General features: G+C 59.6%; 2 protein-coding genes across 3 annotated transcripts in view; one reads left to right on the top strand and one right to left on the bottom strand.

The window, feature by feature from the left end:
• Positions 1-3009, top strand: part of USP37 (ubiquitin specific peptidase 37) — a 34853-nt gene extending 31844 nt beyond the window's left edge. For both annotated transcript variants that reach the window (XM_066999451.1, XM_013186471.3), the window contains 3 exons: positions 48-117; positions 487-625; positions 1441-3009. In XM_066999451.1, the coding sequence (XP_066855552.1) occupies positions 48-117; positions 487-625; positions 1441-1528 (297 nt within the window). In that variant the 3' untranslated portion in view covers positions 1529-3009. The remainder of the gene's footprint in view (positions 1-47; positions 118-486; positions 626-1440) is intronic.
• Positions 3010-5967: 2958 nt separating this feature from the next.
• Positions 5968-11780, bottom strand: VIL1 (villin 1). Its single transcript, XM_066999452.1, has 19 exons — positions 11490-11780; positions 11067-11141; positions 10759-10955; positions 10405-10513; positions 10136-10246; positions 9844-10046; positions 9227-9305; positions 9027-9125; positions 8771-8924; positions 8557-8657; positions 8307-8444; positions 7998-8156; positions 7729-7908; positions 7437-7582; positions 7204-7348; positions 6743-6931; positions 6581-6649; positions 6300-6434; positions 5968-6214 (listed from the first exon to the last, which is right to left on the bottom strand). Exons 1-19 carry the CDS (start codon positions 11562-11564, stop codon positions 6101-6103), a joined length of 2478 nt encoding a protein of 825 aa, XP_066855553.1. The 5' UTR covers positions 11565-11780; the 3' UTR covers positions 5968-6100.
• Between the last annotated feature and the right edge of the window lie 538 nt (positions 11781-12318).

The raw sequence follows: 12318 nt of genomic DNA, 5'->3' as shown, positions 1-12318 counted from the left end.
GGACAAAAAGGGAATGCCTAAAAGCTGTAATCGGACTTTATTTTTAGACAGGAGAGCTGCCTCACTCCTATCGTCTCATCAGCATTGTCAGTCATATCGGAAGCACATCATCTTCAGGTAAAAGATACTATATTTTATTCTTCATCACCTACCGAGACTAAAAATTTGTGATACAGAATTACCGTAGCGTGGTTACTTGCAGAGAATTTGGGCAGCAAAAGCGGATCTTTCCTCATGGCTTGCTGGCAGGGGAGCGGAGTGGGGATGTTGTGGTACCTAACTGTGACATGTGAGTGGAGTGCTGCCTATGGGATCTGTGGCGCTGCTTGAGCCTGTTACCAGCCCGTTGACCAGGAAAGGCACAGGGCCCAGGATCCTAAGGGTGTTTTCGCATTTAAATCCGATGAAGGTTGTCGGACCAGGGTACCTAGCTAACCAGCTTACTGCTTGAACTGCAGCATGAAAAGTGCGTTCTCTGTTTTCAAGGTCATTATATCAGTGATGTGTATGATATCAAGAAGCAGTCCTGGTTCACCTACAACGATCTGGAAGTGTCTAGAACTCTAGAGACCACAGTTCAGTGTGACAGAGACCGAAGTGGCTACATCTTCTTCTACATGCACAAGTAGGTGTCCTGGGGAATTACGGTACTGGTAATTATCTGCCACTTGTGAGATAGTGTGCTTCTCTTACCTCCAGTCCTCTTTGGTGGGATGCAAAGTGTCTCCGTGTATTTGTCAGAAGACATTCTAGTTAGAATTACGTGCAAGAATGACAAAATTAAAGTGCCGTGAGTTCAGAGGCGTAGAATTTCATGTCACTACTGCATTAGGTTTTAAAAGGATGCATTAAATCATCTTTTTAAAAAGGGATTCAGCGTCTCAGTTATACATATTTGCACCAAGAATCACAACAGAGATTTTTTTTTTTTCCTTTTGTGCTGTGACATTTGTAAATGGCCTTATCCCCGCTCCTAGTGGTTGTGTTGTTGCAGCTCCGGTCATCTCAGGACACGAGCAAGATGAGGCTTGTAGATAGAAGTAATGCTTTTTCAGGCACACAACTGAAGAAGGGTTTTGTGCCTCAAAGTTTGTCCCCTTTTACTGTCGTTGCTGATTGTTCCAGTAAAAGATGCTACTTGATCTACAGACTGTGTCTTGTGTTCCTTCAGATCCTATTACTACCCTGGACTTACTTTCACTGTTGTTACTGTTCTCCGGGGCTTACCAGTGATCTTTTTCATTGTAATAAGTGAAAAGAAGAAGTGTTTGGGGATTCAAGGAGCCTTACTTAGAAATGCCAGATAAGACACCTTTCTCTGCCAGAGTCCGTGACGCTGAGTTAGTGGATTTAGTCCAGTTGCTGATTCCCTCAGGGCTGTCTTGTGTAGCAGTTCCTTACTGTGTGTAACTTCACTATTGCTTTTTCCCTGTGTTCTAGGGATATCTTCGATGAGTTACTAGAAACAGAAAAAAACGCACAGCCACTTACCATGGAAGTAGGAAGATCAATTCGTCAGCCTCTGTGAAGAGTAAAACACCTTGTTCCTCCCGAGGAGCAAGAAAGATTCTGAACTTGTGCCAGACACGCAGGAGTAACAAACAGCTCAGGGCCAAAACAAGAGACAAAAGTTAGAAATATGGGACACTCAGTTTGCTGAACCATCTGTGCAAGTCCTGGGCCCGAACCACACTTTTAAACCTTGACATCCCAGAGCAATCCTCCTGCGGTGAAGTTTTTATTGTTCCTCAAACAATTTTGTCAGCATGGAGCCTTAAAGAGTTGCATCAAGCCACAAGACTACAGCTGCTCATAAACTGATCTAAAAACAAAAAAGTGCAAAAAGAGACTCAACTTTAAAAGCCCATTCACCCGTGAGATGTGAGTGGGGAAGATTTACATATCACTTGGCATTTATTTTTTTTTTCCTCCAAGAGCAATTTAAGCAATAGATTCTGTAACCTGGCGTGTATTGTGTTAGTAATTTTCACTGGAAACCCAGATCACTGAGTACGCTCTTGCCAGTCGTCTCGCTAACCGGCGTTTTGGAATCGCTCGAGCTGATGCGTTCTGACATTCATGGGTTTGTGAGTGCTCTGCTATTTACATGCGGTTCCAGGAAACAAACTATTGGTGCTGTGGAATGTATTGCATACCTGGTGGCAGCTCTGTCTTTTTTACACCATTCACTGTCATCCTTCTTTAGCAGTGAGATTATATATGTGATTTCTTTTATTTCACAAGCTCCATTATTTGATTGCATTTCCTTCGTTGCATTGTTCCTAAGGACCCTTTGGAGAGGAGAGGTCTCTCTCGAGGTGCGCGGTATTTCGCACTGGAGTTATATTGCTTAGGGCTGCTTCCATCCAACTCCGACCGAAGCTGCTGGGGCGGACGGAGAGCAGTAGCAGGAGGTGAACCACAGCCACTTTTTCATCTTGCCTCCTTGGAGGGAAGGAGTGCTTTAGCGTTACCCTTTCTGTGCAGGCCTGGGTCATCGTGAAATGGAAACGGTGAGAAAAGGCAAGGTCTGCAGGCTGGTGCCTGACACTTGAATTTCTCTGTAATTGAACCAGGGTCTTGCTGTGGCCTTCTCTTATCCCGGGAGCGAAAGAGGGATTTCACTGCAGCTATGTGGTGGCTGTTCTAAGGAGTACAGAGTGCTCAAACTGTGAAACCAAACCAGGCGGAAAGCTTTCAGAAAGCTCGTCTTCAGCATTAACAGAGCACGGTTAGGAAGAAGTGTTTTATTGGATTTAGAGACGTGATGCTCAGTTTATAGCTTGTTTCAGCAGGGGGAAAAAAAAGCCTAGTGACTTTATTTTTTTAGCACCTTCGCACTTATTTAGCAGGGGCAGATGTTTCCTTTCGTTGGCATTTACTCATTTCGGAGAAATTGTCGCTATTAAGCAGAGTAGTTACTCTTGTTTTGGCCTCTAGTTCTGATTTTTGCAGCTTGAGTTTTAGAGGTGAAAGACTTCTTAAAAAAAAAAAAATGCTGTCGAGATAGTTTCTGTTGTGTTTTTTTTTTTTTTAAAAAACTATCGTTACGAGTTTCTCAGGAATAAATCAGCTGAAGCAAAGCAGACAGAACCATCGATGTTAAAAAAACAAACAAACAAAAAAAAAAAGACAGCGTGCGCCTCTTTCGTGGGCACTTCTCCCCCAGGGCTTCTCCTAGCGGGCTGGCACGGGGTTGCTACCTCAGTGGCCTCTCCTCACCTCCGTGCGCAGCACAGAGCAGCAGCCACCGCCGCTGATAGTCCTCCCCAGGACCTTTGGGGACCCCGGGGTGGTGAAAAGACTGACTGACCTTCCAGCCCAGGCGAACCTGGTGGACCTGGTCAGGGTGACATCTTTCTGGGTTCCGAGCTAGGAGTGGCCGTTTGGCTGTGAACACGACGGAGCGTTTATCTTGCGAGGTGCAGCCGGGATGGCATATACGTTAATTTATTACAAAGCATTATACTTTTCTATTGTCGATACTAATTTTGGTAGAGCTGGGGGCAATCGGAAGAGGAGGTGATGCGCGAGCTGTCCTTTGAACCGATCGCCCCTGCCCCTGGAAATGTGACAAAGGGACTGCTCCATCCGGAGGGCAAGCCTGTTTTCCCCGAGCACGCCCTGTGCTAGTGCTGTACATAACCGGTATTTCTGTAGTCTCAGAAGTCAGCTCTGCTTTTTTGGGTGGTAAGGATGTTTTCGAGGCGCTGCACTCCAGCTAATTTATAATAAAAGCAAACATTGCCCGACTTCCCAGTGCACTAACTTGTGTTTAAAAGCAGTTTTTCTTTGGAACGAGGTGAGAAAGCTGATGCTCGAAACCGGCATTCCTTGTTTCGTGCAAACAAAGTTCTCGTTTAATATTCTAGCCACTAAGAATTTGCAAACATCTGTGAATTACTTTAAGCTTGTTGTTTTTTTGTATTTTTTTTGGCACGTGGCAGCTCAGTTGCACCATCACCCTGGCGGGAGTGTCCGTGGAGCCCCTTCCTTGCTGGAGCCAGCTTTCTGTCCGCAGGGAGGAGGGTGAGTTCGTGACCACCGAGGGCCCTGCGCTGGCACCTCCCCACCGCTCGCGCTGTCCTGGCAGAGAGTTCAGAAAGGTCGGCCCCTGCAGGTGGCAGACCCACCCCGGGTTATGGGGAGGTAGAGAAGCTCAGTGACAGTCCCTTCACGCCTTGCGGGCTTTTAGCGCTGGCTGTTCCAGAGAGGAAATGACACAGAAGCTGTACAAACACTCCTGGCCTTTACCACGGCGGCAGCTGCTAGGTGCGCACCAGGCCAGCTGAGGAGCGCAGGGTTCCTCGGGCGGTAGCGGAGTGGGGATGGGTCAGGACTGTCTCTGCGAAACCCTGACAGGTCTGACACGTTACAAACCGTTCTTGGGCTTTTCCGCAGTTGTACGGAGCCGTGGTTAAACATTCACCCGCTCCTGAATCAGCTTGCTTTAGTCCAGGTGTGATTCAGCATATAAACACAAGGAACCCCCCCATCTTGTCTTTCCTCTCTCCCCTTCATCGTGTGACTGCTCAAGATACGCTCCCGATTTGCTCCTCTGCCCTGATAGATGCGAAAACATTTGTGTCTGAACCGGAGCCTGCGCGTGCGGGTCCCCGCGGGGCTGCACAAAGCCTTTGCAAAGCCAGGACTGGTTTCCTGCCGGAGCTGCCGCCTGCCACACGAGGAGCAGGAGCAGCGGGGCTCCGAGCGGCGTCGCCTTCCACCTCCTGCTGAGCGTAATGAGAAATGCCTGCTCATCTTCCTTCCCAGCACGGCTACCCCAGGAGCTGGGGGGGCTCCCGGCGTGGTGCCCGCAGCGTTTTGCACCAGGCAGGGCCGATCGTCCCGCCCCACGCTCTGCTGCGCTTCACCCCAGCGCCGGGCGCGTGGGGATTGTCGCGGTGCCTGGGCAGTGGAGGAGCCGGGGGGACTGGGAATAACTCGTCTGTTTCGTTTTCTGTTCGCGGAGCTCTTACCCTTGTAATCGCCTGCCAAAGAGAGAAAAAGGGGTGCGGGACCCCTGGCAGCTACCGTCCGTGCAGCCACGCTGCTGGACCCCAGGCCCACGCGGTGACGCCGGGGGCTCCCAGGGGCGTGTGGCCGAGGACCTGCCACGGGGCCGCCGCATGCCTGGCTCGGAGCCTGCCTCCCGCCTGACTTCTGGTTCTTTACACTGTTGATGTGGAGCAGCACTTTTCTCTGTGTTTTAGCAGACCTGTTCCTCTCTTATTCTTTACAGTTTTTGCTCTTGTTCCCTCCCCCCCCCCCCCCCACTTTTAAATGATGTGTAGATAGATTTTTGTGAAATTAAAACCTCTTTATTAACCCTCTCTTGGTGTGGGATCTTCTCGCCACGCGTTGAAGGCTGGGGGCGATGGGCACCACGCCTCTGCCCCACGTGCGCATTGCCTCCCGCTTCGCCCTTATCTGGGACTTTGCTCCGGTGCCTGGTGCCATCCTGCCTGCATGCGCAGCAAGTCCCGGGGCGTGCCAACAGCGGCCCGTCCCTGGAGAGCACCCCAAAACCCACAGCTGCACCCCGTGACACCTCCTCCGCGCTCCCGCAGCCCTGCTCATCGGCCCCAGGGAGCTGCCCTGCGCCTGGTGTCCCCGGCAGGTGCTGTCCCCATGCTTCCCCTACCCCGGCTTGCTGCTTTTACCTTTGGTACCGCAAGTATTTACCGAGGTTTATGCATGGGCTCGCTGATAACGCAGGGAGCGGCTCGGGCTGTATACGAGACCTTTAGCCTGGAGCAGGCGCCGAGGTGGGACAGGAGAAGAGCCCCAGCTCCCCAGCAGGGCTGGACCCGGGGACTTGGGGCTGTGGCAGAGCGGGGGGCACTAGGGCAAGTCCAGCCCCACCTTTGTGCATCCCCTCGAGCAAACCGGGGCCGGGAGGGCGGGGAGTGAAGAGTGGCCATCCCCATGCTGTCTCGGTGCCGAATCAAGAACCGTGCTGCAGCCTTTACGTGCCCCCAGTGTCTTTTATTTGCCAAATCAGCCCCATAACTGGTCTGCGCTCAGGGGCTGGGGGGGGGAGATACAGCCCTGCTCCAAACCCATTTATTTATCAATAATAAGCTCCAGGGCTCCCGCCCTAGAAGAGTCCTTTCTCCTTCTTGAGGTTCTGTTGTTTCCACAAGGGCAGGTTGCCGAAGGCAGCGCGGTTCATGCCGAAAACAGCCTGGAAGTCCTGGTCGGAGAGGTGTTGCTGGGGGAAGAGATGAGGCTGAGCTTAAGCTGCGGGACTTCACCCGCCCGCAGCCCCCCCCCTGAGCCCCCCCCACCCGGCTCACCTCCTTCCTGCTGGGATCCACGCCCCGCGGCAGGTCCTCGGCCGCCGTGTTCATCAGCACGTCCAGGGGGAAGGTCTCCAGCTTGGTGGGCGTCAGGGTGGTGGTAGCCGTGAAGACCTCCTTGGAAGTGAGCCCCTGGAGAGAGAGGGGGGGGGACGGAGTCACGTCGGGGACAGGGTCACCAGGCGATGGGCGCCGCCATCCCCTCGCCTCGCAGCTCCTCGTGCGCCCCCCCCCGCCGAGGCCACCAGCGGTTCCCCCCCCCTCCCCGTGACACTCACAGACACGAGCTGCCCGATGTTGCTGGTGTCCCCCAGCTCGGCTTTGAGCTCCTCGTAGGATTTCTTGTCCTGGCAGGGGGACAGAAGCGCTCAGTGCCCCCACCCTGGGATGCTGGCCAGGGCCAGATCCCAGCCGGGTCCCCCCCCCCCGCCGTGACTCACGCTCCAGCAGAGAGGGTCCCAGGCCAGGAACCAGCCGGTGAAGGTGGGGGGCTCGCAGCCCTGCTTCACCACGATGATGGGGGTGTCCAGGTCGCGCCCGCTGGGGTCGCTCCGCAGGTACTCCTGCGCCATCACCGCCGCCGCCTCCTTCTCCGCCTCGCTGGCCCCTTTCCCGATCCAGAAGAAAACCTGCGGCAGGGTCACCGTGTCCAGCACTGGGGTGGGACGAGGCCCTTGGGGACCCGTGCCCAGGGGACACGCAGGATCTGTCCCCGGGGATGGGCACTGGGCACCCATCCTCAGCCATCCCTGGAACGAGGGGGCTGGATAAAAAACAGCGGGGAGGGGGTTTCCAGGCTCCCATCCCACCACCTCTGGTGCTACAGGTCCTCCACCCCCCCTTGGGGACGTCAGCTTGCGGGATCAAAGCCTCCCCTGCCCCTGTGTTGCCCCCAGCGCACCTGGTCCCAGGTGTCCAGCAGGTAAACGTCATTTTCATCCATGTCGTCCTGAGTGAAGTCTACGATCTCGGTGGCCAGGAACCTGCCCGTCTTGTTGGAGCACTCAAAGAGCCGGGGGGGCACGGAGGAGTTCTCTTCCTGCAGCCTGGAGGGGGGGGGGGGACACGGCGGTGGTGGGAAGGGGCCAAGGGATTTGGGGACACTGCGGGGTGCCGGGGGCACGGAGCTGGTACCTCTTGTTGTTGGCGTACTGGGACTTGCCCCCCAGGGCCACCCAGAACTCGGGGGGCTCCTGCCCCTCCGCGATCACCGGCTTCTCCGTCTTGGAGATGATGTCGGCCACCGTCTTGCCCATCTCGCGCTCGTCCCCGCTGCAGCCCTGCAGAGCGAGCACGGCCGCTCCGGCACCCGTCCCCACCACGTCCCCTCGAGGAGGAGGAGGAGGAGGAGGAGGAGATGAAGATGTTCCTCCGGGGCCGCAGCCCCCCGGTGCCCGGCGGCAGCGCTGGGCAGGGCGGTACCCACCTTCCCATACCAGAGGTAGCAGCAGCTGGGGGTCTTGAGCACAAAGACGTCGTTGGAGTTGAGGGACGAGGCACGGACGGGCACCTCGAAGGCCTTGGTGTTGTACTCGTTGGTGCCGTGCACTTGGAAGAGGCGGGTGGAGGGCATGGGCTCCGTGCTGCTCGCCCGCGAGGTGCCGCCCTGGGGACAACGGGGAGGGCGCGGGGACGGGAGGTCACCCCCGGTGCCCCCGGCCGGCCCTCCCGCTGCTCCCCCGGCCCCCCACTCACCGCGTACACCACCATCCTGCCCTTGAAGATGGCCATCAAGTGCGCCGGCTCCTTGCCCATGGTGACGCGGACCTGCACGGGCTCGTTGTTGTACTTCTGGTCCAGGATGACGGCCTGGTAGGCTGAGGCGGCCAGCTCGTCCGTGCTGGCTTGGCGGCCCTGGGCAGGGAAATTCCCCTCGTTGGGATACCCACCGTGGAGGGGGACGACACATGGAGGAATCATGCACGGGAGCAGAGCCCCCCCCGGATCGGTGGCCCTGCCCTGCACCGTCCCGCTGGATGGTGGGACAGGGGCCTGGGGTCTCACCTGCCAGATGTAGATGATGCGGTTCACCTTGGGCCCCACGTAGTAGGTGTAGAGCACCAGGTAGCAGTCCCCGCCGTAGAAGTGGCCCAACCACCGCTTGTCCACGGGCACCAGCTCCTGGTTCTCCACGCGCCAGACCTGGCGGGACGAGGACGGTGCCGCTGAGGCTGGTGCGTCCTCGGCCCCACCGCGTCTCCCCGCACCGCCTGGGGGAGCCCCAAAGGGGTCCCGCGTGCTTCCCGCAGCCCACCTCCACCTCCCCGGATCCGTCGTCCACCATCTTCTGCTGGGCGGCCATCTGCGGCTTGGCGTGCAGCGTGGTGGCGTCGAACTTCACCTGCTCCACCTTGGCTGCAGGGAAGTGCGAGGGCTGAGCCTGGGGCGGGGGGAATCCCCCCGCCACCCTCGAGCACCCCCAGCCCGACCCGGGGCATCCTGTGGCACCGGCCCCCGGGGGCACTCACCCACTTTGCCCACGGTGTGGGTCTTGCCCAGCCCGCTGCTCTGCGAGGGGACGGTCCACTTCTGGAAGAGCTGCCTGAAGACGGCCGACTCGGACCCGTCGTTCTCCGTCTCCACGCTGGTGCTGGACGGGTAGTTCTTGGCTTTGATGAAGCCCTGAGGGGGGGGGGGGGAGCCAGAGCCAGGGCACGGGTTTGGGGTGCCTGGCCCCTCCCAGGGAGCGGCAATCCCCAAACCAAGCCAGCCCCAAAAACTCACCAGGGCCCTGCTCATTGCCTGCTGCTTCTCCTCCTTGTTGGAGTTCTTGCCCTTCCACACGAAGATCTTGTGACCGCCTTGATCGAGGATGTAGCAGTCCTGGGAGAGGGGGCGACGGCAGAAATTAAGACCTGCCAAGGTCCTAATTAAGCTGCCAGGAGAAAGGGGCATCCCTCCTGAGCATCCCACGGGTGACGCACCTCATGCTGGAGCATGTCTTGAGTCAGGGGGCGAATGGCTATCTCCTGTATAACCAGGTTCCCGCTGGCATCCGAGACGCTGGAGGGGCGAGAGAGAGGAGGGAAGGGTAGGAACAGGGCTGGAAAACGCCCTCCCCAGCCCCACGTTGGGGTGGCAGGGCTGGGGGCCCCTTCCCCATCCCCTTCCCCGCTGCCACCCCCAGTCCCAGCTGGTACCCAAGGACCCCCTTGTCCCACCACGGTTGCAGACAGGTTTGCAGCTTGCTGTGCCACGCAGCGGGGGGGCGCATCCAGCCCTGCCCACAGTGCAAGTGGCCGTGGCGAGGGATGGGGGTGTCAGATGGGACGGGGACACTCGGCTTAACCAGGGACGTGCCACTGTGTCTGAAGGCGTCGGTGGCGCTTGTGGGCATCTCTGTACCAGCCATCGGGTACCAACCCCATGGGCACCGGGGGGGCTCCCCCTGCTCCAAGGGCACCCAGAGGACCTGTCCCTTGTGGTGGCTTTGTCCCTTCCCCCCTGGCTGTCCTTGGGGATGGGACCTGTGGGACCCCATTGCGGGGATGCAGGGTGCTGCGCCACCCCGGCACCTCGCAGCCCCGTGCCAGCAACTCACTGGTAGAGCTTGAGGGAGCTGTTGTGGATCTGGTCCACTTTGTCGTCGGGGATGGCCGCCTTGATGTCCCGCTTCTCACCCAGCACTTGCAGCAGGACCTGCACCAGCTCCGGCGTGGCGCCCTCGTCCTCTCCTTCCACCACACCCACCTTGGCGCGCCCCCCGCGCTCGCGGTCCCGAATGTCCTTGGCCAGGGTCATCGCCTGCCCCCGGGGATAGGGTCAGCACGGCCTGGGGGGGGGCCCAAAGCCGGGGATAGGGGCACGGGGCAGCTGTCCCCCCCCCGCCGTACCTTCAGCCTCTCAGCACGGTTGCTCTCGGGGCCGTTCCACTGGATGATGAGCTGGCCCAGGTCCAGCAGGAAGACGTCGCCTCGGTTGAAGCTTTTCCAGCTCATCTCCACCTGCAGCGGGATGGGGGGGGGTCAGGATGTGAGCCCCCCCCCCTCCCTTCCGCCTGTCCCGCTCGCAGGTGTCTGCACCCCCTCGTTCCTGCCCCGACAGGGCGGTTTCGGGGCTGAGGCTGGGGCAGGAGGGCGGTGACCTCGGTCCCCTAACTCACCTCTGCTGCCACCACGTTCTTCTTGCCCTTCACGTGCAGCAGGCGCTGGACGTTGTAGGTGTTGGTCTCCACGTGCTTCATGCCCGAGGCCACCCCGCCTTTCTTATATCTGGGGGGGGGGGTGTGAACGTGCCGTGAGCCCTGGGCCCCCCCTTCCCACCCCCGCGGGGTCCCCCTCGTGCCTCTGTGCGCAGGGACCCCCACCCCCCAGCAGCGCGAGCGGTGGCTGGAGCGAGACCGGCTCCAAGCCCGCCGCCCGAGAGCAGAGGCATCCCCAGGGGGGACCCGTCCCCGCCGCCCCCCCCCCACACTTTGAGGACCCCCCCTTGAGGCCGAGCGGGGTGCCCGACGTACATGAGCCCCTGCTTGAAGTACGCGCGGAACGTCTCGCTCTCGTGGCCCTGCACCTCGCGGTGCTGCACGGCCACCGAGCCCAGGTGCTCGTCCATCTGCGTGGTGTAGATGGCGGCCGCCCCCTGCTCGTCCTGGCTCGACTCCTTGCCCAGCCAGTAGTGGATGTTGTAGCTGAAGTTGTTCCCGGTCTTGCGCGTCTGCAGGACAGGGGTCCCCACTAGAAGGGCCGGGCGCCACGTGTCCCCGGGCCATCACGGCCAGGGGCACCCCGCAGCACCCCCGGTCCCCCCCGCCCCCCAGCACCCTACCGCGAGCAGGACGTAGCAATCCCCCTCGTAGAAGTTGCCGTAGCTCTTGGTGGGCACCGGCACCATCTCCATGTTCTGCGGGAGGAAGGGACCCTGCGTCAGAACCGGGGGGCAGCCCGCAGGCACCCCAGCCCTGTGCGCCCCACTGTGCCCAGCCCCAAAACCCAACCTGGGTGCCGCGCTGACACCCCCAAACCAGGCACTGGTGATATACAAAGGGGATGGGGGGGATGGTCTTCCCTCTGCAGCCCCCCCCTCCCCCCCAAACTGCTCACCCTTAGGGGGCTCCGACCCCTTTGGAGGCACCCAGGGGATGCGCAGGCGATGGGTGCCCACACTGTGCCCCCCTCCCGGCACCGTGCCTCCCCTCCGGGGCCTCACGCAGGGGACAGCCCCCCCCCCCCAAAAAGCCACGGGACCCACCTCGATTCTCCATATCTGGATGCCCGGGGTGGTCGTGTTCAGCTTCCTGGTGACCTGGGCGCTGAGCTCCGCCATGGCGCTGGCTGCTGCAGGCAAGGGGACCTGCCGGGGCGTCGCCAACACCCTCGTTAGCGGTAGCGGCAGGCGGCCTCATTAAGGGCTGGGCTGCAGCCAGCCGGCCGGGCCATCTGCTGCCCTACAGCCCGCCGGGCCCTAAACCCCCCGCGGGGCTGCGGGAGGCGAGGGGTGCCCGGGGCTGCGGGCACCGAGCGGGGTGCAGCCCCCCCCCCAGCAGTGCCACGGCTGCTGATGGGGGCGGTGGGGGTCCCGGACTGTGCCAGGGTCTGTGGTGGGCAGGGGCATGGGAGTGGTGTTCCCCTGGTGTCCCCACATCCTGGTGTCCCCACGTCCCGGTGTCTCCACATCCTGGTATCCCCAAGTCCTGGTGTCCCCATGTCCTGGTGTCCCCACGTCCTGGTGTCCCTGTGTCCCGGTGTCCCCATGTCCTGGTGTCCCCAAGTCCCGGTGTCCCCAAGTCCCGGTGTCCCCACATCCTGGTGTCCCCATGTCCCGGTGTCCCCATGTCCCGGTGTCCCCAAGTCCTGGTGTCCCCAAGTCCCGGTGTCCCCGTGTCCTGCCCCGCTGCCTGGGCACGGGACATCCCCGGCGCAGCGGCCACACCTGGGTGACAGCGCTGCACGATGGCCCCGTTCCCCCTTGTCCCCACGCCTGGTACACTCACGGCCCTGCGTGCACACTCACGTACTTGCGCCTGTGTGCACGCACACCCACGGACACCCCCTCGCCCTCCCACCGCACACCCCCTGCC

Source organism: Anser cygnoides, chromosome 6 (assembly GCF_040182565.1).
Source record: "Anser cygnoides isolate HZ-2024a breed goose chromosome 6, Taihu_goose_T2T_genome, whole genome shotgun sequence".
NCBI lineage: Eukaryota > Metazoa > Chordata > Aves > Anseriformes > Anatidae > Anser > Anser cygnoides.
Note: the sequence above shows the minus strand (reverse complement) of the source record. Positions and strands in the feature narration are given on the sequence as shown.